The sequence below is a fragment of the Bombyx mandarina genome, chromosome 03 (assembly GCF_030267445.1).
Source record: "Bombyx mandarina strain Sakado chromosome 03, ASM3026744v2".
Lineage (NCBI taxonomy): Eukaryota > Metazoa > Arthropoda > Insecta > Lepidoptera > Bombycidae > Bombyx > Bombyx mandarina.
This window is the reverse complement of record NC_143210.1, coordinates 7,068,944-7,095,537: the sequence shown is the minus strand read 5'-3', so window position 1 is coordinate 7,095,537 and position 26,594 is coordinate 7,068,944. Positions and strand designations below refer to the sequence as shown.

The 26,594-nt window shown below is 36.2% G+C and overlaps 1 protein-coding gene across 2 annotated transcripts; it reads left to right on the top strand.

The window, feature by feature from the left end:
• Positions 1-1,608: 1,608 nt before the first annotated feature.
• On the top strand, positions 1,609-25,119 carry LOC114239633 (paired box protein gooseberry). 2 transcript variants are annotated; one of them, XM_028169931.2, is made up of 6 exons: positions 1,609-2,304; positions 15,912-16,084; positions 17,030-17,132; positions 18,822-19,021; positions 19,511-20,121; positions 24,146-25,119. In XM_028169931.2, the coding sequence occupies exons 1-6, from the start codon at positions 2,250-2,252 to the stop codon at positions 24,264-24,266; spliced, it is 1,263 nt and encodes a 420-aa protein (XP_028025732.1). In that variant the 5' UTR covers positions 1,609-2,249; the 3' UTR covers positions 24,267-25,119. The 2 variants fall into 2 exon arrangements, with proteins under 2 accessions (XP_028025732.1, XP_028025731.1); XM_028169930.2 differs by having other exon boundaries at positions 1,663-2,304; positions 17,030-17,288.
• The last annotated feature ends 1,475 nt before the right edge of the window (positions 25,120-26,594 follow it).

Below are 26,594 nucleotides of genomic sequence, written 5' to 3'. Positions count from 1 at the left end.
ACGTCTGAATTCAAGCGGTCTCTTATAAAAATATAGCCTTAACATCCACCAAATGGATATTGCATTGCATTAAGCATTTTTGTGTAATGAAATAGTTTTATTTATTAAGTGCATTTGTAGACTAAGGCTTAAATGAAAATACAAAAGACTTTACAATGGTTGTACAATGTCTGAAATTTTTATGTTAAACAATTTTCGTAGTTATATTAATATAATATTTTGTGTCCACTTCCGGTATATGTTTGCCGAAAGAAATAAAAAAAACATAAATGAACGTTTTTGCAAAAAAATATTTTGTTTAAATAAATTTTTAGTTATTAATGGGTTGCTTTATATTTTAAAATATAACTTTTTTTTACAATTCTACAATTGAATTGGGAAATCATAGTTCGAAGCCAAATTCGGTAAAATTCTGTTTAGGTAGTTGTTTATTTAAATGAATGAGAGTGCAAACACATTTAAGAATTTGTAATTGGCTTGTTTATGTTGTTGGTGTTATGGAATATATCTGTGTGTATTTTTAATGGTTTTACTGGGTGAACGAGCTCACGTTCCATCTGATGTAAAGTGGTTACCGGAGGCCATGGACACATCGGGAATGCTATTACCCACTCTGAGGCACGATTTTGAAGTTTCAACTGTGTTGTGTGACATTGGTAAGCTCCCATTTTTGAAATTGGAACGCTTTGAAATTAGCGTTGCTACTTGCTCCGGTGCGAAAATGGCATCGTGGTACCTACCCGTGCGGGCTTACAATATCTAAAACTGGAAATGCTAGTGGGCGCGATTTCAGTACGTCTTGTAATACTCAGAGACTAAATACTCCTGATTCTTTTTACGAGAAGAGATGAGGTGTTGCTATTATAAGTCACAAAGCCAAAATGCATTGAATATGGATTATGTAGGTATCCCAAAGGTATACCTGCCCTATCAGTGACATTGCGTTTTCGACATACTTCATTTGATTAAATTAATCCGATAAACTTTGACAGGAATTTAGTACTTTGATCTTTATGGCTGAACACGTATTCATTATAAAACGTATAATAATATTGTTAGAATTCAAATATATTTGTTTTTCTTGTAAATCTGCACTATTTTGTGTACCTACGTATAAAAGTATGTGTTATTTTTATTTTATGTTGATCATATTGATATTCGTATTCAAGATTTATTACGTACCTAAATAACAGGTACATGCTTTAGAAAAAAAAAAAATTTTTTGTCTTCTAATAGGCATTCACTTATTCCATTGGGGGTGATCTGGAAGGGATCGCTTTTAAACCACTCAGGCGCCAAAGCACCTACGCCGATTGCGTTTCTATGAGATATATATTTTGGACTGCAACAAACTATAACTCCACTAATCTTTTCTAATAAATAATCAATAACAGTGTCCATAGTCCGTCGTAATGAAACATTTTTATGACGCTGAAAAATAGTAGAGCATTCAAAACGAAATGTATGCTGTGCACGAACACAGATCGGCATTGCAATTAACACACACACAAATGTAACATTTCAAATTCTTGGTGTGCTCACAAACCCCGCCCCGAACGAAAATTGTCCAATCGGGGTTCGTTGCAGGCATAGATCGTTGTGGCCACACGCCTCATGTTTTTCGTCACGGAACAGCGACTCAGGCGCGACTCACACATTGTTAATATAAACGTTCTTCACTTTGAAGATACTGGATCCTAGCTCGCGTGCCGTCTCGTTCACACACCGGTCTTTCGTTAAGAAATATTCAACATGTAATTTAAAATTCATTCTAAAACAAAAGTTATCTCTTAGTACAAGGCAAATGTATCTGAAATGAAAATTGTTAATTTCGTTTATTTTGAAGTTTCTCCGTACATTTCCAATCAAAATTTAAATGTTTCGAAGCCGGCCAAAAAGAGCCTTCCGAAAACATTCGGGTTGTAGAGAGAGACAAACGATCAGGTGAAGCGGCTTCGAAGGCTGCGGAGGCGGCCAGTTTGACCATTTTTTGTTGGGCCGTTGATTGTGAAAGATTACACTTGAGAGTCGAAATACATCTTTACATCACACGTCAGTGGGCACTGAGCTGTCTTCAAAGTAGCACGGATTAGATACATGTCATTTTCTTTACGTAACTATGGCTGCGTCCAGGCTGTGATAGTGAGAGACTGAAACAGTGATCTACCGGGACTTTTGCATGTGTTTGAACTGGTTTGGTGTTTTGATAGGTCTACTTTTGTTTTTGCCGTCTTCATTTAGCGACGTCCATGGCTGTTTCCACACTGAACATGACTCCTTACTTCACAGGATATTCCTTCCAGGGTAAGTAATATATTTACATACATTAATTTACGAAAAAACAGTGTATGCTTTTCATTACAAAATATTTGACTTAATAATTTTTTGTCATATGGAAAATGTATTTGTTTGATAAAAAATTTTTTACATAACCTTTTCATTTCATTTGTTTTTTTCCAATTTAAAGTAGTTAATATTATACCAAAATCCATTTCGTACGTTTGGTTAAAAAATATTCACGGATTCATCATTAGCATTAAGTTTCTTTTAACAGTTCAAAGACTAATGACTCAATAGATCTATAAACACGTTATTACAACCACAATTTAGTTAATTCGAAGTTAGCAGCTCATTATCAGTGATCAATTATAAAACTAGGGTTAAATGGTGTAATAAAATTGGATGACTGTTTCCCTTCGACAAAAACACCCGAGACTGCAATAAAACTATAGAATGATGAGGAAATCACAAAATGCTTTACAAGCACCATAACTCATGCTCGCGCGCCGGTCTGGTTTTTAGGAAGAAATATTGCAGGGACTTGGGAACATCTTTTTCTGTTTACTATTTGCTGTTACCTTACTAAGAATTGTTTTAGAATTGTCAAGGACCGTAATCTTATAGAAAGCGGTTTGTCTCCGTTTCAATAGACGCACGGACTAGCTATTGTAATATTCAAGGCATTATCTGAATGATCTTGATCTTAATTGCAGAAAAATGGATTTTAAGTCGAATGTATTCGAAGAACGGGTTACAAAAGATTTCGAGAAAAGTTACGAAATTTTAAATTATCCAAACTAAAAGTTGCGCAAAGCGGTCCAGAAATAAAAATCGTTGCGTTTTATCAAAGCGTTTATTTAACTAAAAGTAAATACTAAAATCATAATTTTACAAATTATTATGTGTAAAATGAATGTAATAAGTGTGAGTTAACAACAATAATATAGTTATCACATAAGTGTCATGGCATTCCGACTAGTTTTAACGCTTGCTAGAAATTATTACCCGTCGTAAAACGACTGAATAATTTTCGTTTAGAATGTCGTTCTATCGTTTCTTTTGTATGTTGTTTTATTTAGCTGGCGACAGTTTTTTTGTTAGTCTATATACAGTTTCATGGACAACTGTTCGTAAATTTAACTTCTGTGTTTGGCGCAACTTTTTGTTGACATTATAAACGGTCTTTTGTTGTTTTAAAGTCGAAAGTATTGATACAAAAATTTGTACTGTTTGGGTAGAACAAAGAATTTGGGGAAAACCTTCTGCCGATTACGAAATTTTAATGCAGCTGATTTACACACACACTCGAATGTGTTTAATTACATATAAATGGTAATTATTTGTTTTTTCGCACGATTTAAAATCAATGGTTCAGACTTACTGGTGGCGGGACCTCTTGTGAGTCCGCACGGGTAGGTACCACCACCCTGCCTATTTCTGCCGTGAAGCAGTAATGCGTTTCGGTTTGAAGGGTGGAGCAGCCTTTGTAACTATACTTGAGACCTTAGAACTTATATCTCAAGGTGGATGGCGCATTTACGTTTTAGATGTCTATGGGCTCCAGTAACCACTTAACACCAGGTGGGCTGTGAGCTCGTCCACCCATCTAAGCAATAAAAAAAACATGTTTATACTTATCGATGAACATAGAAATTAGAGTATTAATTAAAACTAGGGAAACAAATATGCTGACAAGCTTTTGCCTAATATTAATAGGATGCAATATGATATATAAAAGAGTTAAATTTAGAAGAAGCAATCAATATCTGTCTCTAGAAGGGTTCGCGTAAGGGACCAATGAATATTATTGGACAGTTAGAAACCAATAATGTTTTTGTTTAGATTTTTTTCTCAACAACCAAAAAGTGTACCTCACGGTATATGAATGCTGTCGTCAATAACGACTTGAGATCAAAGTATCCATAGTATGACATCCTGTACTTATCATCTATCATTAATATCTGGGCAAAAATACCAGTACCTGTGAAGCTGGAGAGGACCCTGAACCACCAGCATTCCTTCCCATTTTTTAAATCTTGGGATAAAATATCAAGAGGTGTGGGCTCATAAAGTATCATAGAGCTCAAAATAATTATTATGGAAAGAATAAGGCAATACTATGAATTGGGAACCACTATTAGGAATGGGCCGGGAACTATCTAGTATACTGGCTATAAGCTAGGATAGGAAGTAGATATTAGGAGCTACTAGCTCCACGTGGTTGGCGTCGCACACTTTTATCATTAATTTTACCTACCGAATCTGTATAGAATATATTATGAATAGGATTTCGACTCAACACTAATACGTCACTGCGTTAAATTATCCCAAGTATAACTGGCACCGTAGTCGTAAGACATAAATCATTACAAGACGAAAACATTTCGGCGGCATTGTTAAAAAATGTCACTTCAACTTATGACCTGCTTCGCCCGAACCAAATTAAAAGGAATAAGACGAACATATTGAAAAGGGTTGAGAGGAAGCGAGAAAACGTATCTTTGAATGATGCCGACGAAATTAGTGTACGTTACAAATAAAAAATATATATTTGGATTGAATTTCACAAACACATGGAGGAATCTAATTTTAATTTCAACGTTCACTTTCTAATGAGTATAATATCAGTGGCCCTAACCTCTCATCTGAAAAACTCTTCAAACGTATCAACAGTAAAATAACTGGGTCCAGGGAACAATGCGACGGCTATACCTGGTAACGATTAGAAAATGTTAATTGTTAAGTTTTGTCTAAAACAAAGCAAAGTTTATGTCTTCAAAAGTGTTCCCAAGAAAAGATCAGAGAATGAGCATTAGCATGAAGTATAAACTATACGCCATGCTAACTTCAAGAATGGATAAAGACGCCTGGCTATCGATAAGAAAACACTGGTATGCAACCTTTCACATTATGAATTAGTGGTGATACTGGCCGTAGTATTGTTCGTCAGTATTAAAAAAAAAACTTTAGATTTCCCTCTAAATTCTCGTAGTCATCCAACTAATTGATATCTGTGATATTGATTCATGGTAGTGTTTTTGGTATTAGCTTTGAAATAGTCATGCAGTTTGAATGTGGAATAATTATCATATCATACAATTAAGACTACGTACTTTGTATCTAAATGTCGGTGCTGACACAAGTTTCGATATAACAACACCAAGTGGATTCGTTCACCAATTGCTTATTGCAATTGATGCAATTGAGCTCGCTACGTCTAGCTACTGCAATGAAAACATTTCTAGTTCTTTTCACTCGCTTTTAAGTTAAGCTTCATTTGAATTAAGTATAAGAAGTAGTATTACTCGAATTAACGTTATACTTAGATCATTATTTAATCTACGTAGTAAACAAAAGAATAAAAGCATGAGATTTTAATTTTTCTACCACAACAACTTTCCAAATTTATTCAGCGTCCATTAAGTTACGTGTAAATAAACGATTACATTGGAGCTGCTCTATTTATTGACATTAATTATAAAATATGTATATAAATACTATCAATGTACAAACGTAACGAATTGTGGTGAGTCAGAGGCGGCGCAAAGCCTTTTGGACTTATTAAAAAAAAAAAATGTCTTGAATTTTTAATTCGAACCAAAATTATACGAGTTTTTGAATTATAAGAAGGGGATTAGTGTCCGTAATCCAGTATGATGTGCTCACGAACGTTAATACGTTTGTTTAATTCTTTAAGACGTTGAAGGATCATTTACGAAAGCGAATTCGTGGATTTATTGAGTTTTGCCCTCAATCGTTCATTACGAACGGTATTTCGCAATTTTTTTTAACAAAACATCTTTTAAATGCATCACGTGGAATGTTCCTATATCTTATACCTTTAAACGAGCAATTCTTGTATATATAATCTGAATCTCGGAAACGGCTCCAAGGATTTTCATAAAATTTAGTATACAGTTGATTTCGGGGGCGATAAATCGATCTAGCTACGATTTATTTTCAGAAAATGTTGTTTTATTCGTGTTTTCAATAATCAACTCTTCCCGACATCTATTGGCGAATAATAATACTATTTTTCTTAATTGAGGGCAACTAACCGCTTTAAAGACACAATAAGATGGCGTTATCAAAAAAAAAATCTTCATCGGTCATCACCTAGTATTATTTATAAGCTACATAGACGTCAGAGATATTTTGAAAGATTTGTAACGTTAATAAATTCGTATGTTTATTTTTCATTACAACACGGATTAATAAACAAAAATGGTATTGTTTTGGAAAGCCACTGAATTAAGAAGATTATGTCAAATGAATTGCAAAAATATAATTACTGAGCTCAAGCGTAGTTGCGTGATGAAATAATCAAACTAAAATGTCAATGTATGATCAATGACTATATTAGCGGTGACACGATAAATTACAGGTTACGCGTAGATCAAGTTGTGTGACTAATAACATTTTCTGGTCTGACTACAGTCATTAGATAATGTACTGCTCATTTACTGGGCAAGTATAGAAGTTTAGGTCGATATTAATTTGCACAATGCACTCGCTGAGAACACGACCGCTATCAGATGAGCCCCGGGCTAAATAGCCCCGATGAAATCTACACCCGTTATTGAAGATGTAATTTTCTCTAAAAACTAAACATGCGTTTTATTAAAATTTCAATTCGAGAGCTGTATCAAAAATTTTGTTTGCATCTTTTAAAACAATTAGTTTTTCTTGTTTGTCTCCGAAGTCATAAAGCTTCCCTCTAATTACAATGAATTCGAGTTTTATGATATGAGTCAATTATACTAATAACAAAACAAAATCATTGGATTTGTGACCTTTATAAAGAGTTCACTACCATAATCAAGGTTTAGTCACATTCGTATCACGGGCCGACAAGCGGTGCACGTCTTGGCGAGTCGGCGCACGCACACATCCGCAGAGCGCGTCGACCAGATCAAAGGCACCGACAGGCTCTTTTAGCCGCATAAAATGACGCGCCCCCCGCCCCCGCCCGCGGCCCGCAAAATTCTTCACCCGTAGAACCTCCAGGGCGCTTACTTGCCATTACTTATGCCGATCTATTAATAAACAAATTGATATAACGGAAAGCAGCATCGGTTTCTTTGATTTCGAGTTAAGCTATCGTAATAAAAATTGGTTTATTAGGTAGGTACATCGTTGGTGTCGTTTGTAAAGCAGGATGCGTTGGATACGTGGAATATATGTACAGTTTCATATTTTAAGAGTTCAGTACAGATTATTCAAAAGGAATATGTATTTTCAGTTTGGCCATCGGAAAAAAAGTACCTAAGTGTATCAATAGGATTTAGTGTGAAAGCCAAAATTGTTTTTCCATATAAATGTAATAAACACAAGTAAGATTGCATTCTCTCATCTAACACTGAATCGTGGGTTAAATATTTTATATATATAAATTGTAAGTTTCATCTTCCGTTTTTTATATTAAGTAGGTATAGCATACTGTAGCTAGTTTTAATTAGTTGTGGGATTAAAAAAAAAGTTGTGTCACAAATAATCAAAAAATGTATAAAAAAAACCATCAATACTTTCTGGTTTCCTCACGATGAATTAAAAATCCATTAAATCTCAAAAACTTTTATAACAAAATAAATGCCTACATTTTGTATGAAATTTAAAAAGTTTGGATTTTATTACATTTATATTACTAAGCACCAAAATGATTAGAGGTTTGATTATTCTGTTATTAAGCGATAAAAAGATTAATCTGTTTTTAAATCTGTTGAATGATTATCAAATTTTATTGAGCGGAAAAGATTCGTATCTAAACAGCCGCAGGCGACGGCGCGTGCGTGCGACAATAGGGTACCTCTTTTTCAAGAAGCCTCATCGCGAACTAAGTGTACTATATGTCGGAGAAGCCCCAAGTATTAACACTATCGTCAGACATCTTATGGGTGAATAGGATGATCGAGCTAAGAGAAATATTGAGTACACCTTTTTTTTTCCTACTTTAGCTGATAGCCTTGAGAGGCTATTTCAGCTTCATACTAAAATGTAGGTGAGCTCACGGGGCTCAAACCGGAAGTGTTGCTAACACTGGCCCTAGCAAGAGCAGTGCTTCGCAGAATCTACCACCGGATCGGAAACGCGACCCACTGAGAAGATCCGGCGAGAAACTTAGTGGGCTGTGTCTATGGGTTAATTCGCTCCTCGAGCCCTTCGTCGCAAGTGACGGATTCGACGAGGACGGTGACCGGTGCTTGTGGTACCTAAAAGCACCGTTAATGGATCGTTAATGGATGATACGGTACACCAATCACGTTTGTTGTCTTAGAACAATTTAGAAATCTTCTCTTGACGTTAGCTAACGAAAACGAATGACAGTTATTAGGACGGAGGTACCGCTCTTCAAGAAGGCTGGTTGGCAAGTGTGATGGCGTCTACGCGCCTCCATCAGCTAGGCTTTGTCGTAGCACGAAGTTGGCCGAATTTAGACGATATCGCAATCGTGCTGCCATCTCTCGGGAATCGTCAAACTAATGGCCGTCTCCGACATATATAAATATAATTAACAGCATATTATGTATAACTAACAATAAATTGACTAGTTTAAAATAGATTCTTTGTTATTTGATAGAAAAAAACGAGTGACTCACGGAAATCTGAACGCGGAAGTCGCCACAATTCATCATAAAATACTATAAGGCATTTTAAAATTGGTTAATTTATTTAAGATATTCTTATTTTCTTACTACGAATTACGTTTATTATCCGTCCATAACGGCTCATAATTAAGCTCTCTTCAGATCCGTCACTCGATCCGGTGCTAAAGCTGCTTTCAGATTACGCTGCGGGCACCGTCCTGCTCCGGTCACCGTCCTCGTCGAACCCGTCGCTTGCGACGAAGGGCTCGACGAGCGAATTAACCCATAGACACAGCCCACTGAGTTTCTCGCCGGATCTTCTCAGTGGGTCGCGTTTTCGATCCGGTGGTAGATTATGCGAAGCACTGCCCTTGCTAGGGCCAGTGTGAGCAACACTCCGGTTTGAGCCCCGTGAGCTCACCTATAAGTTAGAGCGAAGCTGAAATAGCCTCTCAAGGCTATCAGCATAGGTAGGAAAAAAAATAGCTTAAGCCAAATTTGTCCAGATACGATCGTCTAAAAACTTATTACATAGTAATATTTTTCTTCAGAACCTGTAAAGTAAAAGAGTTACAATATTTAGGTATCGACATAAACAGTTTCACTTAGATGCAGCGTTAAACGCATAAGCGCACGATTGCGCGGAATAGCTCACGTGCAACGGCCGGTCATCGATCGTGGTATCATTGTTCCATTAAAATTACGCGAATTCACTACAATTACCGGCGGACGCTTTAGAAAATTCCACCCGATAAAGTTCCTTTATTACATGAGATCTTAAGATTAGGCATGATTAAAAACAGTTTTATGGTTTGAACTTCGAATATTTACAGTTTTCCTGGTCATGGGCGTCTTGAGTCGTCCGTGACCACGATAACTATGAAACTGGTAAGCGAAACTATAAAATATCCTAAATTAGTACTTATAGTTAAGATTAAACAACATCCTCAAACACGCATATTGGACATCCCTTTTCTTGACATCGTATAAATTCGGTAATTCTCGGTACGGTTCGGAAAGTTCACCTGCGGCTAAATTCAGACTCGTCAAGTTACGTCGGTCGTATTTTAATGAGCGATTTAGTGGGCAACTTCATTCTGTTAATTTTGTGTCAAGGTGCGCGCGCATCGTAAAATTTCACTCTCATCAATTTTTCATAACGCGTCTAAAGAAGTATAACTTCAAAAATTGAACTACCTAATGATGAAAAATAATTGACATAGAAAGGAGCATTTCTCGTTTTATCACGACCGGGGTTCAAAACGTTGAGGTATGAGAATAACCAAAATGTTCGTTCGAACAGTTTTGTGGGAAGGGCCAACTTTGACTTAAGTAGAATCGTACTGTAAGTTGTTACGCGATTTGTTGGGCATTTGAGGGCTTTTTTAAAGCTTAGACGGGTGAACGAGCTCATAGTGTTACGTGATAGGTGGTAGCTTCATTTTAATAATCAAAATTGTTCGTGAATACGTTAAGTGAATATAGTTTCTAGGTCATTGTTTAGAAAAATTAGTATTACCTAGAACCAAATTTAGGCAATCGTGTGACTACCCCTAAATACTTTACTCGTATTCATTAGACCACGAGCGCTTTTAAATATAGCCTTGCCGGAATGTATTATTTTTGTAACAAGGCCTTTGTGAGTCCACAAGCGGCAAACGACGACGTCAAAGAGTCCATTTCGTGTTAGAAAAGAAAAGAATCCGTCAAATTAGTATATAACGCGTTATGAATACCGAATGAGGTCAAACAGGGCACTCACAAACATAGACCATTATATTGAAATAAAATATTCAGTTCCATTCATTACGCTACGTAGGTACCGTACATTATATTTGACAGAGACGGGCCGAAAGGCGTTGCCGTAGTTTGAACAGTTGGCAACGTGTTCAATGGTAGGAGAGACACGAGTTTTAAGCATATTATTAGAATGAGTTTTTTGTCTTCTCTATCGCCGCTTTGCATAAGAAACTCCTGGTAAAACAGCTACAGCAACAACCATCTGTAGCTTGCATCCTCCACGGGAAATGTAACAGGGATTACGCTCAGCACTTGTTTAACTAACTTAAAGCGAGTGTAACCTACTCCTAATATGAATAGAATTAGACATCAAAGTAAATATTAAAATTTCTAAAACCTATTAAGGAGATGAGAATAAGCCGCTATCAAAGTCCGTATGTAACATGTATAATAGAATTGATTTGATATTCGATTGCGCTACATTTTGTGGCTTCGGCACGGCCACGCGACCACGGGCCACACAGAATAGTTTGAAGACTTGAAGAAGGCTTAATGGAATGACATAGCCTTTGTGAACGCCGCCCAATTCTAATGCCTATTGAGATGGCATTTCACCTTTCTTTGTTGCTTCATTTTGGATTGTAATAGGTTATTTTATTAGTGTACAGATATATTTTACACCAAAGAAATCTGGCACCGAAAGGTATTGATAGAAGCATTGTTGCTTTTCGTTATACAACTAAACGCATTTAAAAAAATAATGTTGAATATCGTTTCGTTAAGAGTTTTCTTGTTGATCGAATTTCATTTATTATGCTTTGTAACCCGTCCGATAACCTTTGTGCGAATAAAATACCAGCAAATAGGGTACATTCTTTTTAATATAATTTCACTGACGGTTTGTGAAAATTGTTAAAAATAATTACGTTTTCAGTTTAGTTTTGTTTAAGCACATTTCGTTAATAAAGAAATCGAACATAATCACTGATTAACGTTCACTTCTCTGATTTGGCCGTAAATAATGTTCCTAATGAGAATGAAATTACATGTTAATTATTTTCACTGAACTATGAGCAAATTTTCGCTAAAACCCCACCGTAAATGGTTATCGTTCGTATGTAACTCATGTGGAAGGAAAGCGGCGTGGCGTGTGACGTAAAGCCTCATATAAATTTTACTATAGGCACATTAATGTCGCTACGTGAAATTGATTTGCAAGCAGAAACATATTATGATTGTGAAAAACGAGGTTTACGATTTATTTACACAACACGATATCCATTTTATTAGTATTACTATCAATGTTAGCGGTCTGCATTGCCTTCGCGAAAATCACTAATAACTTTAATAATTTTAAATTTAATCTGAATCTATTTTTATGATTTAATCTTGGATTTACTGTTTTCACGTCAATCTTTAGTTACCCACTACCGTAAAACTGTAAACTATTCGAAACATCAGAAATTACAAAATGAAAAGATTATACGTTAAAAGTGATTTTAACCTATCTGTCTAAAACTAGAAACTCGCGAATATCTAAAAAAAAAGAACTCAATAAGTTAACTTATCTAAGTGGAAAAATTATTGGAACAGTAACGATAAATAATGATTACAGTAACATTGTTGAAGAGCTATGAACTTTTAATTTGATTTGAAGGCGACGCGTAGGTATATGCAGAAATCAACTGGCGTATCGATTGCAACAAATAGGTCTGAGTCTGAGAATGCGGTATGATATCTTTATAGCCAACACGTTCATAGCTGCGATTGTACTTTGTTTTCAAGATGCATATTATACGGGCCGCATTTGCATACGAAGTTTCCGAAACATTGAACTATTTAAGTTGCATTGTACCAAGAGAAAAATCAAGAACGAATTAATGCAAATAACTTCGATCACGGCGAAGCTGATTACGAAATCGAAGTCACTCAAATAGAAAACGAGGTTCCTCAATGCAAAGATGGAAGGTTAAGAAATCCAATCTCTGTCGGACAATAGCAGTGATAACCCGAAAGTACTCTGAAGGTTGATGAAAATGTGATTGTTAATTAAAGTTGACACAGAAATGCAAGTGGTGGATTCGGAATCTTCGTTTATTCGGTCACGGTGTGCCTCTCGCGTTTACCATTAAATGATTGGCTCTGTTTCAATTTCATCTAACACGAATGCGGAGGTTGAACGAATCGGTACACGATTATGTGATTGTGAAAGAATTTTATACTTTACCCCATAACGGTGTCTATGTCGAGCTTAGTATGTGATTATGGGCCCAACAGAAGAGTCTTGTGCTCGCCATGAATAAAACTAGTGAGTATAAAAGTTGTATCAAGTTAGCCTAGTGACTGATATCTTGTTGTTCCCTGTAGGTTTTGTTCGACATACGTCTACCTCCCAAGTAGGTCTTTGTTGAAATTAAGTTGAGCATGTTCGAAAAGTGCTTCCGGACGATTACTCACAAATGTGTGTTTGAATTTGTTGTTAACTTCAGCTCCTTTTGCGTTAATAGCGTTACAATATTTGCGAATTCTATTACGCCATTGTACGCTTGAGTTTCTTCATTGTGCACTTATTGTAGATCTTTTTATTGTGCTTCTGAATTGACAGTATCTGTTGCTCATATAATAGATGCTGCGAATGCACATACACGTGTATGATGTGTATAATATACGTCCATTGTAAAAACACTAATGTTCAATAATAAGTAATAAGAATTTCTTATCTGATTTACCTACTTTAGATTTAGTCATGAAAACAATTTTAACTTTTAACGGTATTGATTTGCTTATAATATAACTTTCGTTTATTTTGGGCGCAAGAATAATTAAATACACTTGCACGGTTTGATGAAAATGTTAATGAAGTGATACATTATAGGAAAACCACCCACATTTGTATAGCGACGTTATGCGTCATAAATATTTCGGTAACATAAAATTAACACTCAAAAACATGGGCTTTTGAGGCACCGTAACGTCTACGGACATCCACAAAAAATAAGAGGATCGCTTGCAGAACCTTGTCCCGACTTGCCACGCACCAACAAAGATACTTTATTTTAAAATAGCCTCTAAGATCATAAGCTCTAAGAACATATTCTAATAAAAACATCGAGAATCAGGAATTTTATTTTCCTCATAATACTTTACTCAAGATTATAACCGTATGTTTTAAGTGTTATGGTTTAATTTACAATATTATGGCAAACACGCATCTCGGTTTGTGGTGGTATCAAAGGACACACTTGTTGACATGTTGTCTAATTGATTGGTGGTACCCAGCAGGGGACCGAAGACCGACACGTTGCGGGACCTTTGAGGATTCATTTGAAATTGATAATCTATAAATGAGATTGGGCAGGTCAAGTGGAATATGCCACTGAAATGCATTTTTAGTGATGATAGGGAATTATGTCAATCAAAACGTCAAGGCTTGATATAAAGATTTATTTCGTAGTACAATGGTTAAGTAATACTAGAATTATTTGTAAGATTATATTATTAGTTTTTTGTTCAATAGAAAAGAGAAAATTGTTTTAACATATTAAACATATATTGTGTGAACAAAAGCAGATTTTTCATTCAAATAATTGATTAGCTTCAAAGTAAATCTATACAAATCTATTCTATTGTATCTATTAGCCGTTCCATCATATTATCGAGTGCTTCAGAACGATGACTTAATTAACATTCGCGGAACCCATCTTGATAAAGAGTTAATTAAATTTTTGACGACTTTCTTTTCGTTACGGGAAATTAAAAAAACAAATCATCGGCTTGATGAGAATTAGCGCGATATGGGGGCTCCGATCGAAGAGTTACATCATTGTACTTAATATTTCTTGCATCGTGAACAGAAGCCGACAGAACGGATACAAATCGAAATAACAAAGGCAACAAATAGTTTAAGTGTTATCGTTTATGGTCTACCGCACTTGTGCTAAAAGAAATTGGATACTTTTGCTTGAAAACACTGGCACCGAGTCGTAAAATTACGATTGAGGTCTCTGTGCGAATTTGTGTGTGTGTGTGTTTTTAAATCCTTTTAAAGTTGGTGAATGAATTTATTATAATTTTTTTATTTAGTAATATATTAGAATTTACTATCGTTATTTATTATACAACGAATTAGGTAGATGGATCGATTAACGGAATCACTCACTCAATTAACGGAAAGGGATTCTAGAAAATCGTAGGTTATATAAAGAAGAAAAGTTTCCTAGATAGAAAAGTTATTTAGAAATTTTATAAATAAATATTTTTAGTCAACTTTTGGTATTATTCTGAGTTTTTTAGTTTATCACTTTTTTATTATTATTCGTAGGTATGTATTTTGTTAAAATTATATTAGGGCAATTAGTTTTGCCGATTGTTAACATTGTTTTTGTGTGAGAATTCACGTAGAAAGAAGGTTTAATCCAGTATGTGCTTGTGATATCTGCTTGTGCTTTGTATAGTTGTCTGAAACTTATTTCATTAAAATAATAAAAACATTGTGAGCCTACAGTTAAAACTACTTTACTGTTTACACTCGGGATTATTATTTTCATTTTATGACTTCCCGCGTTTCGAATATTTACTACTACTTATACTAATACGTGGTCACGAAAGACTAAGATCTGATGCGACCACATTTGAATATTGTGATAACTACTGTCGAATTTTCTAGGGCTTATGTATGTAATGATGATGTAAACAATGAACACAAGATTAAGCCGTAAAAGCAGTTTAAATTCTGTAATACTAAAAGGAGCCTAATTTAAATTTCAATTTTGAATACGATATTTTTAAGTTTTTATTTATTTATTTATTTGATTTACTTCAGATTTTGCATCCATATTACATTCATTAACATTTCATATAGTATACAAGAATTAAATGAAAACAATAACTATAATCTCGGAATAAAACAAAAGCAATAATAATAATAATAACACAAAAAATCAAATAGTAATAATAAAACAAAAACTCAAAATTAACGTCGAAAATTACCTTAACCTAAAGGCTGGTTTGGATCCAGTGTGCTCAACATGCACACGTGTCCAGTGTTGCATTATTGGGCAGTCCAGATCCATCCTTGAGGCGAACAGCCGTAATACGTGGTCACGAAAGACTAAGGTCTGATTCGACCATATTTAAATATTGTAATAACTACTGTCGAATTTTTTATGGTCTATGTATGTAATGATGATGAAAACAGGGAACACAAGCCGTAAAAGCGGTTCAAATTCTGTAATACTAAAAGGAGCCTAACTTAAATTTCAATTGGAAATGCAATATTGTATATTATAAAGCTTCGGACATTTGCAGGGCAAGGTCGCATGAATCAACTCGGTGGAGTCTTCATCAATGGTCGTCCACTACCAAACCACATCAGACTGAAGATCGTTGAAATGGCGGCGGCGGGTGTGCGGCCTTGTGTCATCTCGCGACAACTACGCGTCTCACATGGCTGTGTTTCCAAGATACTCAACAGATATCAGGTATGGAAATGTGCTCTACTATGGCAGTAAAAGTGTAGTTGATAAGCGTTGCGAGCGGCAGTTCACACAAAGTGAATGCCCATCCTGAGATACGAGGTGGACGTCTCAATTGTATTAATATGTCTAGCCTCAAAAACAGATAGGATAGTGGTGCCTATCCGCTTGCAGTGAAGTCGCCGTGGTCTAAAGGATAAGTCCGGCGCATTCGTATCTAGCGATGTAACTAACGGTGTTCGAATCCCGCAGTCAAGTACCAATTTTTGTAATGAAATATGTATTTAACAAATTATCACGATTGACTTCCACGGCGAAGGAGTAACGTCGTGTAATAAACCGCAAAAACTACAATTTGCGTAAATACTGGTGGTAGAACGTCTTGTGAGTCTGCGCGGGTAGGTAACCACCACCCTGCCTATTTCTGCCGTGAAGCAGTAATGCGTTTCGGTTTGAAGGGTGGGGTAGCCGCGGTTGTACTATTCTGAGACCGTAGAACTCATATCTCAAGGTGGGTGGCGACATTTACGTTGTGTAGTTTATGGGGTATAAATAAAAAAGAGTATCCTGGTGAGCACTACTCTGCCCATTCTCCGATGAATCCCTTGGTCACCTTTTACGATTATCACCGGAAGAGGCGGGGTCGTGCTTTTCTCTACGATCTCACAGTCAGGTTGCTATCATTAAAGTTTTTGTTTCTCCCAAAGTAGGAAAAACGCATAAATATATTTATTATTATTTTTTTATACGCTTAACTTGTACTATATAATTGAGATTTGGACCTCATGTCTCAAGGTACTCAATTTAATTCATCGGTATTCACATTATAATGTTATGGGCTTCAGTAAACATTTAACATCGGATAGGAAGAGAGACTTCGTGGAATGCGAAAAAAAAAACTTTGGCCATCTTACCTATTACAAATTATACAAACGTTTTTCATTGTTGCAGGAAACTGGCTCTATTCGTCCTGGTGTAATTGGTGGATCGAAACCGCGAGTCGCAACTCCTGAAGTTGAAAACAGGATCGAAGAACTGAAGAGACAAAACCCAGGTATATTCTCCTGGGAAATTAGAGATAAACTAATAAAAGAAGGAATCTGTGATAAAAACACTGCACCGTCCGTGAGTTCTATTTCGAGACTCATAAGAGGAGGCAAAAGGGACGAAACTGATCCTAGAAGGAATCACAGCATTGATGGAATTCTAGGTAAGTTTAACCATGGTTTAACTTACCTTGAATTTGTTTGAAATAAGCTTACCCTTTGACATTATCCTCGTTCTAATTTCTCTTGCGAAATTCATAATCACGAACTTTTCAGATTCAGTAGTGCAGTGAGCATTAAAACGGACCGTATAATTGTTTGTTTTAGCACTTAACCCACTGACGCGAGAACCCGCGTACAAAGTATTTGTTTGCGGTAAACTCTATAGTACGAGATTGCTATAGTTCAATAAGTATTTTATTCCGACGATATTGTAGTAAATAAAATACGATGCTTATTTCAAAGGTTATATTTTGAGCTCATGGCCTACCAAAAAACAAGAGGTTACCAAAATGTACCATCTCGTAAATGCCCTCATCGAGTTGTAAGAAAATAATACGCATAAAACGTTTACTTTAAACCAACTATGTATTATTTGGATTCACGTCACAATTAGTATTAAAGTATCTTAACAATAATCGCTTGATACTGCAAAAGGAACAATCATTTATCCATTAATTAGAATATCGACGCATTTGCAAACTTTGCAAAACAGCGTATAAAGTTAATAATGTACGTAAAACTGTAGCGGGAAAGACGCACGCGCACGCCACTGCAGAGCCCTTTGTGTCGGCTTCAAAATTGTAGGTTATAAAAATGAAATTAGTATCCAAAGGTGTTATTATCCCATCGCGTTTGGCCGCAGGGCTTGCATTACGACAATCTGTCCGTACTGCACGTCTTGTACTGTATAGCTATCCTATATAAAATGGCGCTCCTAATATCCCGGTTCAGTGACGAAGCGAGCTCATACCGCCAAGATTCTGCGCATCGATAAGATTATGCATATTAAGTTGTGCGCGGGCAAAGTAATATCTACACTGGAAAAGCGGCCCCTTTAAGCTTTCGTTGGAAACGGAACATTTGCGCAAACTCTATGCCTGCAATTAGCTGTGTTTTTGGGTTCTGTTAATTTCCGGGAAATGTTTGCATATCGTTGATAAAATTGCTTAGTCAGTCCGTGTTTAATCCCTTTTGAATTGTGAAGCATACATAACGCCCCTGTTTTTACTAAGTAAAACGGTTCGTGGACTGATGTTGAATTTAAAATACAAATCATACTCATAAAATATGTTAAGAACGACATCACCTCTCAGTAATCTACTTCTATTTCATTATCAACTAGCACAAAGTAATATTTATTAAGGCTCAAAAGAATTCATTTGTGGTTACTATATACGTAATGTAATGTGGTTACATCTAATTTAATCGAGGCCGCGTGTGGTCTGTGCGGTAGTCCGGCGTTAATGGATGTAAAACAAAACAAAATGTGCCACAAGAAAGATACGATAAAGATTATTTCGATGACAATCATTTTCGTAATGAGCTGTGGCGGTTCTTGGCTTTTACTTTTCATAAAATCATTTATGCTGAAAACATTGTGACAAATATTGTTATCTTAAAGTAAAATGTCCAAGTAGTTATAGTTTAGTACATACATATGTCGTAGCATCAAACTTTTTACTTCATCTCTAAAGGTCCGTCATCTTGTGAAGACTCAGATACAGAATCGGAACCAGGTATCCCGTTGAAAAGAAAACAACGAAGATCCAGAACCACCTTCTCTGGTGATCAGCTCGAGGCTTTAGAACGTGCATTCACCAGGACTCAGTACCCTGACGTATATACAAGAGAAGAGCTAGCGCAGAAGACTAAATTGACTGAAGCTAGGGTACAGGTGAGACAGATGTAAAGTTCGTTTCTACTTAAAACCAGTAAGGCGTGTCGATGATAGATGGATGCAATCAAACAATCCTATTGTTATATCACGCTTACTACCCGCCCTATTGAAATTACTACGTGAAAATATAATTACGGCCATAATTAATTAACCCACTGTCTGTCTGTGCTACCACATGTTACAGTATGCTACTGTTCTTAAGTATGTTTTTTTCGGTTAAATAATCTTAATGTGAATCCAATAAACTAAGAGGTTATTTTTAACTACAAATGGATCTACAAATTGAGTTTGTTTTAATTACAAAACTATCAAAAGATCTTTAAACTCTCACAAATTCAAATCGATTTTAATGAATTATCAATTGAGGTCTCAATTGAGGTCTGATCAAATCAGGACAGGGATTCAAAACAACGAAATTGAATTTTGTTTATATCTTCTTCTATTGGTTTTGTGGAGATTAATTGATTTGTTTTATCTTTTGTTTAGGTTTGGTTTTCAAATCGAAGAGCCCGACTCCGTAAACAACTAAATTCCCAACAATTAAGTGCTTTCAACACGATGTCGTTACAATCCGCCTTCCCATCAGTCCATCAACAATATGAACCGCCTACATCATTTAATCCTCAGTGCACATCATGGCAACCGTCATATTCTTCTGCTTTGGGATCAAGTTCAGTATTAAATTCCGCTTTGGCTCCGTCCTTACATCAAACGGCATTAACCGCCCCTTCCGTTTGCCAGTCGGCTTTAGCAGCATCATCTTTACATCCGCCAACTTCATCATCCTTTTCTTCTGGCAATTTAACGCCATTATCGCATTCGTCTGATCTTACCGCTTCCTTGCAACCACCTCCTGAGACAACTCCTCCTAGTTCAAGTCCGGTTACTACCAGTCCTTCAGCCAATCAGTCAAGCGCGATAACCTACCCGCACTCATCGTACGCCACTAATGATGCCGTGACACATCCATACGGCTATGGAGATTATTCGAAACAAGAGCACGCTATGTCTGCGCACAATCATTGGACTTCAAGACAACTCAGTGGACACGCACAAAACAAACTCGGGGAAGTAGGCTCTTGGCCTGAAAATTATAGGTGAGTCATTTGACGTAAAGCGTGTTTTGTTTATGGTATTATTACAAATTAAGCTCATTTATAATCCCTGACTAAGAAGCTCTATGAATTATTGATATCCAGATGCTCATATTTCGCGTTCAATTGTACAGATGAATATGCAATTACTTTAAACTGACCTTTGGTGCTTACGTTTTGAATAACCTTTTATTAATATGACTCAACTGTTACACTACTAATAGTAGGTTTAGGGTTTTAATTTTCCATGAGATCACACTGTGTTAGTCAATGCTTGTTACTGATTGTGACATATCTAAATGGTTCTAATTTCGTCGATGAACAGTTTTCTAGGCTATTAAATCTGCATCGAGGGTATAACTTCCGTCAATTATCATCGTTGCAGATTTGTTCGAAAATTAGTGGATATTATTTTGTTTCTTTCACCTTACTTTATCATTAGCCAAACCGACCGCTAATCAATTAAGAGAGTAAGCAGGCGGCCATTATACCCGCCCGAGTAGTTATTACAGAATACGCTTCGCAATACATCGATCTGATCGTGAATGGAACAGGGTTGCGAATTTATGAACCATTCGACGATTAATTATTTTTTTGTTCTTTTACTGTGGCCGTGCCAGCGTCATTAATTTGAAAGTTGTTATAGAAAGATGTAATAGAGTGAGTGAGATCATAGAATCTACTAAACTACAACAAATTTGTCGCGTGTGAATGTGTCAAATGCATTGTCGCATTGTACTGTATACGGTGAGGCATTTATCAGTGTTATCGAGACAAAGCGAGACTATAAACCTGGTATTGGACCACACACAATATCCTTGCTTACACAATGACGTACGAAATAATAATATATATGTGTTAGCTACGTCGAAATGTCGGTTGGTACGCCTTTACGCCGCTTGATTGACGTAACCATTCGACCTGACTTTATTTTTCCTTTTGTTTCCTAAAATTCCTAGACAATTATTGAGTACCGACGACAAAAAAGAAACGAAAATTCACGTATTTTAATTTAACGTATTACTAATCCAGGTTATGTAATTGAACAATGAACATAAATTGATGTTGGTATGACATTTTGAAATATGGAGAAAAGTGCATTATTGCGCACACACACAAAAACAATTAAAACTGACATTACTAACAGTACAATGCGAAGATAAACACGAGTTTCTTTGTAGCCGTGCGGTTATTAATGAGAGGGCAAACGTGACATTAGTACGGTGAACCTGCACATTAGACTAACACGAACCCGGTATTAAAACTTATCTGCAGCTATTTGCATTTAACTTCCTAAACAGCGTTCGCTTACCTACGTGTTCGCACAAAGAAGCTTGCTTCCTAAGATCTGCGGGATTAACGAGGTAGTCTTCAACGAAAATATTTTTGTATTCAGAAAAACGGTCAACGTTCCGATTTGACGGGTGGGATAGTCGTTACACAATACGATTGCGACTTCGATTCGTTCAAGATATGTGGCTGTTCTCCTACCTACCTATGCTGATAGCCTTGAGAGGCTATATCAGCTTCGCCCTAACATGTAGGTGAACTCACGGGGCTCAAACCGGAGTGATGCTAACACTGGCCCTAGCAAGGGCTTCGCAGAGTCTACTGCCGGATCGGAAACGCGACCCACTGAGAAGATCCGGCGAGAAACTCAATGGGCATGTGGCTGTGTTGAGGTTGTAATCTCTATAAGCATTTGTTTCTAAGTGGATAATGAGTTCATAAGCTCACTGAAACATTAAAAATGCAGCAAATGTCAATTTCGTTAGTCATAAAAATGGTGCACGTCAACTAAGCCTTCGATTCCAATTTTGAATATTTTCCGCAGCACTGCTCTCAAGAAATATGCAACACAGCATTGTTTTGTGAATTCTGTGTGACAAAATTAAAAATGTTTAAAACCCAAAATTACTTACAGCTCAAAACAGTAAATAAGCAGGAACTTAATAACTGACGTTCAAATTAAAAACCAAGCAAAATAAATAAAACAGGCCATGAACTTAAGCTTAAGAGAATAATAACGCGTAATGGATTAATCGTAATATTTTTGTTACATTCGACCTTGGTGGTTTACCCATTGTGCGGCAAATGGCCCATAATAATCTATGCGAGCGAATTAAATGTCTATTAACATTTTATTGCATGGTCAGTCACGATGTACTTCCGAATACAGTAGATACAAACTTAATTATATGATTCTTAAAACCACTGGAGATGTTACAAAATTTTGTCACATTTATATTCCTTCCTACCTAATCGCTGGTAGCCTAAGGGCTATTCTATCCTGAAAAAAATACTACTATTAGTCCCAGTAAGAGCAGTGCTTCGCTGAATCTACCATCGAATCGCGACCCACTGAGAAGATCTGGCAAGAATCTCAGTGGGTTGTGTCTTTGGCTTAGGTCGTTCGTCACCTTCGATGAGTTCGTCGAGAACGGTGATCAGTGCTTGAAGCGCGGAGCGTCCAGGAGGATCCGATAAGACATGTTTAGGACGATGGCGGCATTTCGTTGCCTCGTCGTCTGGGTTGGGTATAGAATTAGAGGCGGCCACGATTAATAGGTTATCGTGTTGGGCTGCTTTTTCGCTCATTTATCGGATACTGATTGTCTCAAGTCTATCAATGTTCGGAGCACTGTTCATAACTAGGCGAAGATCTTTTTATCTATGATTAAAACTAGGGAAACAATCTGCGGTAAATGAGTAAGGTTTGTTCCTTAAATAATATGTGCAGATTATAAGAATAATCTGGTCACATTTTAAATGAACAACGATAGATGATGATGAAGAGTTTTATCAGCTAATTTTTAGCAGCAAATCGTTTTTGAGGCAAGAACAAAAAGTGAGCTGAAAAACATATTACGTAAACATTTTAACCGACTTCAAAATAGAAGGAGGTTCTCAATTCGACTGTATGTTCTTTTTATGTTTGTTACCTCATAACTTTTGATTCTTATTTTATTAGAAAGCTGACACTTCCCGTGTGGTCCCATTTCAATTTAGTCCAGTTCTGATAATGGTATCCACGAGAAAACCATATAAGTCTTAAATTTGCATTAAGTACGTGCGCGACAAACAGATGAATAACTCAATATCTCAATATCACGCCAACCGATTTCGACGATTTTTTTTTATTGCTTCGATGGGTGGACGAGCTCACAGCCCACCTGGTGTTAAGTGGTTACTGGAGCCCATAGACATCTACTTAAGTTCTAAGATCCCAGTATAGTTACAACGGCTGCCCTACTCTTCAAACCGAAACGCACTGCTTCACGGCAGAAATAGGCAGGGCGGTGGTACCTACCCGCGCGGACTCACAAGAGGTCCTACCACCAGTAGTAACACCACAACCAGTATTGTTTTTAGTGTATATTAATTTGTTTTGGAATATCTTTTATTTTCTATTCGTAGTCGGTTTTTGTTAAAGCATGTCTATTTACAATTATTATTATTATTTAACGAATGAAGACTGGTTCATGAACTAGTCACACACTAAGCTAATTTCGGTAGCCGCACTATAAGTATTCATTACAACGGAATTCACTATTAAAGGCTCCTCTATAATTATTTATGTTAATGCACACTATAGTTTTGATGACGTCAGTTGTCGATGGCTATTGTTGTTTGCTTTCGATAGTTTCCCACGGGTAAGAACAGTAAGCTCATCTTTAGGATATTAGACTGCTGCTGTGCGATCGATAATAACAGTTATTTTGGCAATAGGAATGTTTGTTGCTCTCGAAAATTTCAGATAGATCTGGTGTTCTAAATGTATTTCAGATAAATGGTGTTTAGTTTGGATTTAAATTTGTAATGTAATAGTTTGAACTGTGTTTTCAAACTATAAAAAGGCATTTGTATTGTTTGTAGTTTACAAATTTGAATTTAAAACAAAATTGAGACGAGCGTTAGAATGTGTTATTTCGTTATCTTGTTTTGCAGAAACAATTCGTTTCCCGAATTTTCCCAAAGTGTATATTTAGATCATCCTTATTGACAAACACATTTTCTGTTGTTACAGTACATTCTTCGGAACGAACCCATCACACTATGCATCTCACGCGCACTCGCCCACCGAGGCCAAATCTGGCTACCCCTATTTGGGTCAACTCGGTGGTATGGATATGGGCAGAGTACACTAACACTTCGCATTGTTGTATAAAAATATTTTTTTGTCTATACAAGCCGTCCTATATGTACAAAATCATATCTTAATGTGCCTTCGAATCGATCTTAACGTAATATCATATCATTTAAACGTCAATATCATATCATTTACAATGCCTTTGTTCTATATTGGTAGACGACGACGAGTCCAAGTCCCCCAAGTGATGTAAGAATTAATTAGTATTACCCTTGGTTGTATTATAGAGCTTTATCGAAATGTCGTTCATAGGTTTAATGTAATTATAACTTTATTAATGGTTCCTGAAGTTAATTAGATTATACCGGATCCTTTTGTGTGTAGGTAAGCTGTTATTATATTTTGTAAGTTGTTGAATGTTACTTATTTGTCAATCATGAAGTGTAATGTGGTTTTATATCGATTATATCATTGTATAAATATTCAGATTAGTTCATTATAATTATGTAGTTGACAAAACTGGAAGAGAGCTCATCGTTGTATTTTCTTCGGTTTTCTTAAAGCGTAGATGTAATTGAAATTACTTTGAGGGTTTTATCACGTATCTATTGATTCCGATGTTCATAGTTTGTGTGGTCACGGAGAAATAATTTGTGCTATGTCAATGGTAAACAAAAATAAGAAACGCAATATTCAATGTAAAAAAGTAATTTTAATTATGAATTAAACATATTATAGCTTTGGAGTTTGACATTCAATTTTGACAACTGCATTTCAACTTCACGATTATGCCTTGAGTGAAGTGTTGTGATTACAAAACATTGTATTTATTTATAATATTACGTAGTTTAGGTATTATAAGCACACTGTATATTCTAAGTTTACCTATCAAAAATAAATGATAATTAAAATATGTGTTGTTTCATTTCAAGTGTGTAGTTAAGTACAAAAAAAAGGAATATCTACATTTTAATAATTTGGAAAATATTATATAAGTAATGTCTTCAAGCAATTAGTAATTATTTGAAAGTAAATATTAATTAACTCTTAATTACGAGTTGCTTACTGCATTATACAGAAGGATGGGCTCACGGCTCATCCCTTTCCTGACTTTCGTTTTCTTTTATCCTACCTAAGCTGATAGCCTTGAGAGGCTCCTTCAGCGTGTAATCAACCTTAACTAGTAGGTGAGCTCACGATTCTTCGCAGAATCTACCACCGGATCGGAAACGCGACCCACTGAGAAGATCCGGCGAGAAACTCAGTGGGCTGTGTCTGTCTGTGGGTTAATTTACTCGTCGAGCCCTTCGTCACGAGCGACGGGTTCGACGAGAACGATGACCGGTGACTTTCCTACCCTTGAAGCCAAGCGCGCGACTATCTCACGACAAAAATATGCGGGAACAGGATAAGCTCTACCTGTAATCACGCAAATTCCGAAATTTGCGGGTTTGACCACAAGTAAACGACGTTGTTTCTTTATCGTGATAGTTTTGTGAAGAACTGCAAGGTACGTATTTATTTAGAAACTTGTTACTTGTCAGCTGGTTCGAACCTGAATCGAGTTGAAGGTTGGATGCCAAGAGTACTTTATATGCTTGCTTTTTTTAAAAACAACACCCTATTACATACCCGATAGGATCAAATTGATGACATTTCAGAGTGTGTTATTTTTTGTAGAATAATACCTAGCATTGCAGTTCCAACCGGTTACAATGTATATCGTATGTTATTTTAATAATTCAATTTTGAATTTGTGATTAAACTAAATACTATTAGTGTATGTAACTAGTCTGGCCATAAATACTATCACATAAAAACTTTTTTTTTTTTTCAACTCTTTAATTATTTTGAATTTGGAACATGTATATTCTTTTTAAAACTTCTTTCGATTTTGCGCCATTTCACATATTTTTTCGTGTTCATTATCAAATTACAATATGAGATGGGGTGTTAAAGAAAATAGGATTGCAGTGATCGTCTTGCACAAAGTGGGTATGGAGCCGTCGGTCATATTCGAAACACTTCAAAGGCTTGGTATCAGCCGTAGGTTCGTATATCGTACTATCAACAGATACAACAACAGTTCGTCTGTTAAAGACCATAAAAGATCGGGACGACCGCGTGCTGTTAGAACTACAAAGGCTGATAATGCTGTTAAAGCCAGAATTCGTCGAAACCCTATTAGCAAGCAAAAAATCTAATCGCGAGAAATGAAGATTCCTGCTAGGAATCTGTCGTGTATTACAAAACAAGACCTGAAGCTCGGTGCTTATCATCGATATACAGGACATGCCTTAAATCAATATGTACAATTAAAGAGAATGGATCGATCGAAACGCCTTCTGTCGCAATACGCAGGTGAAAAACACAGAAATATGAGGAT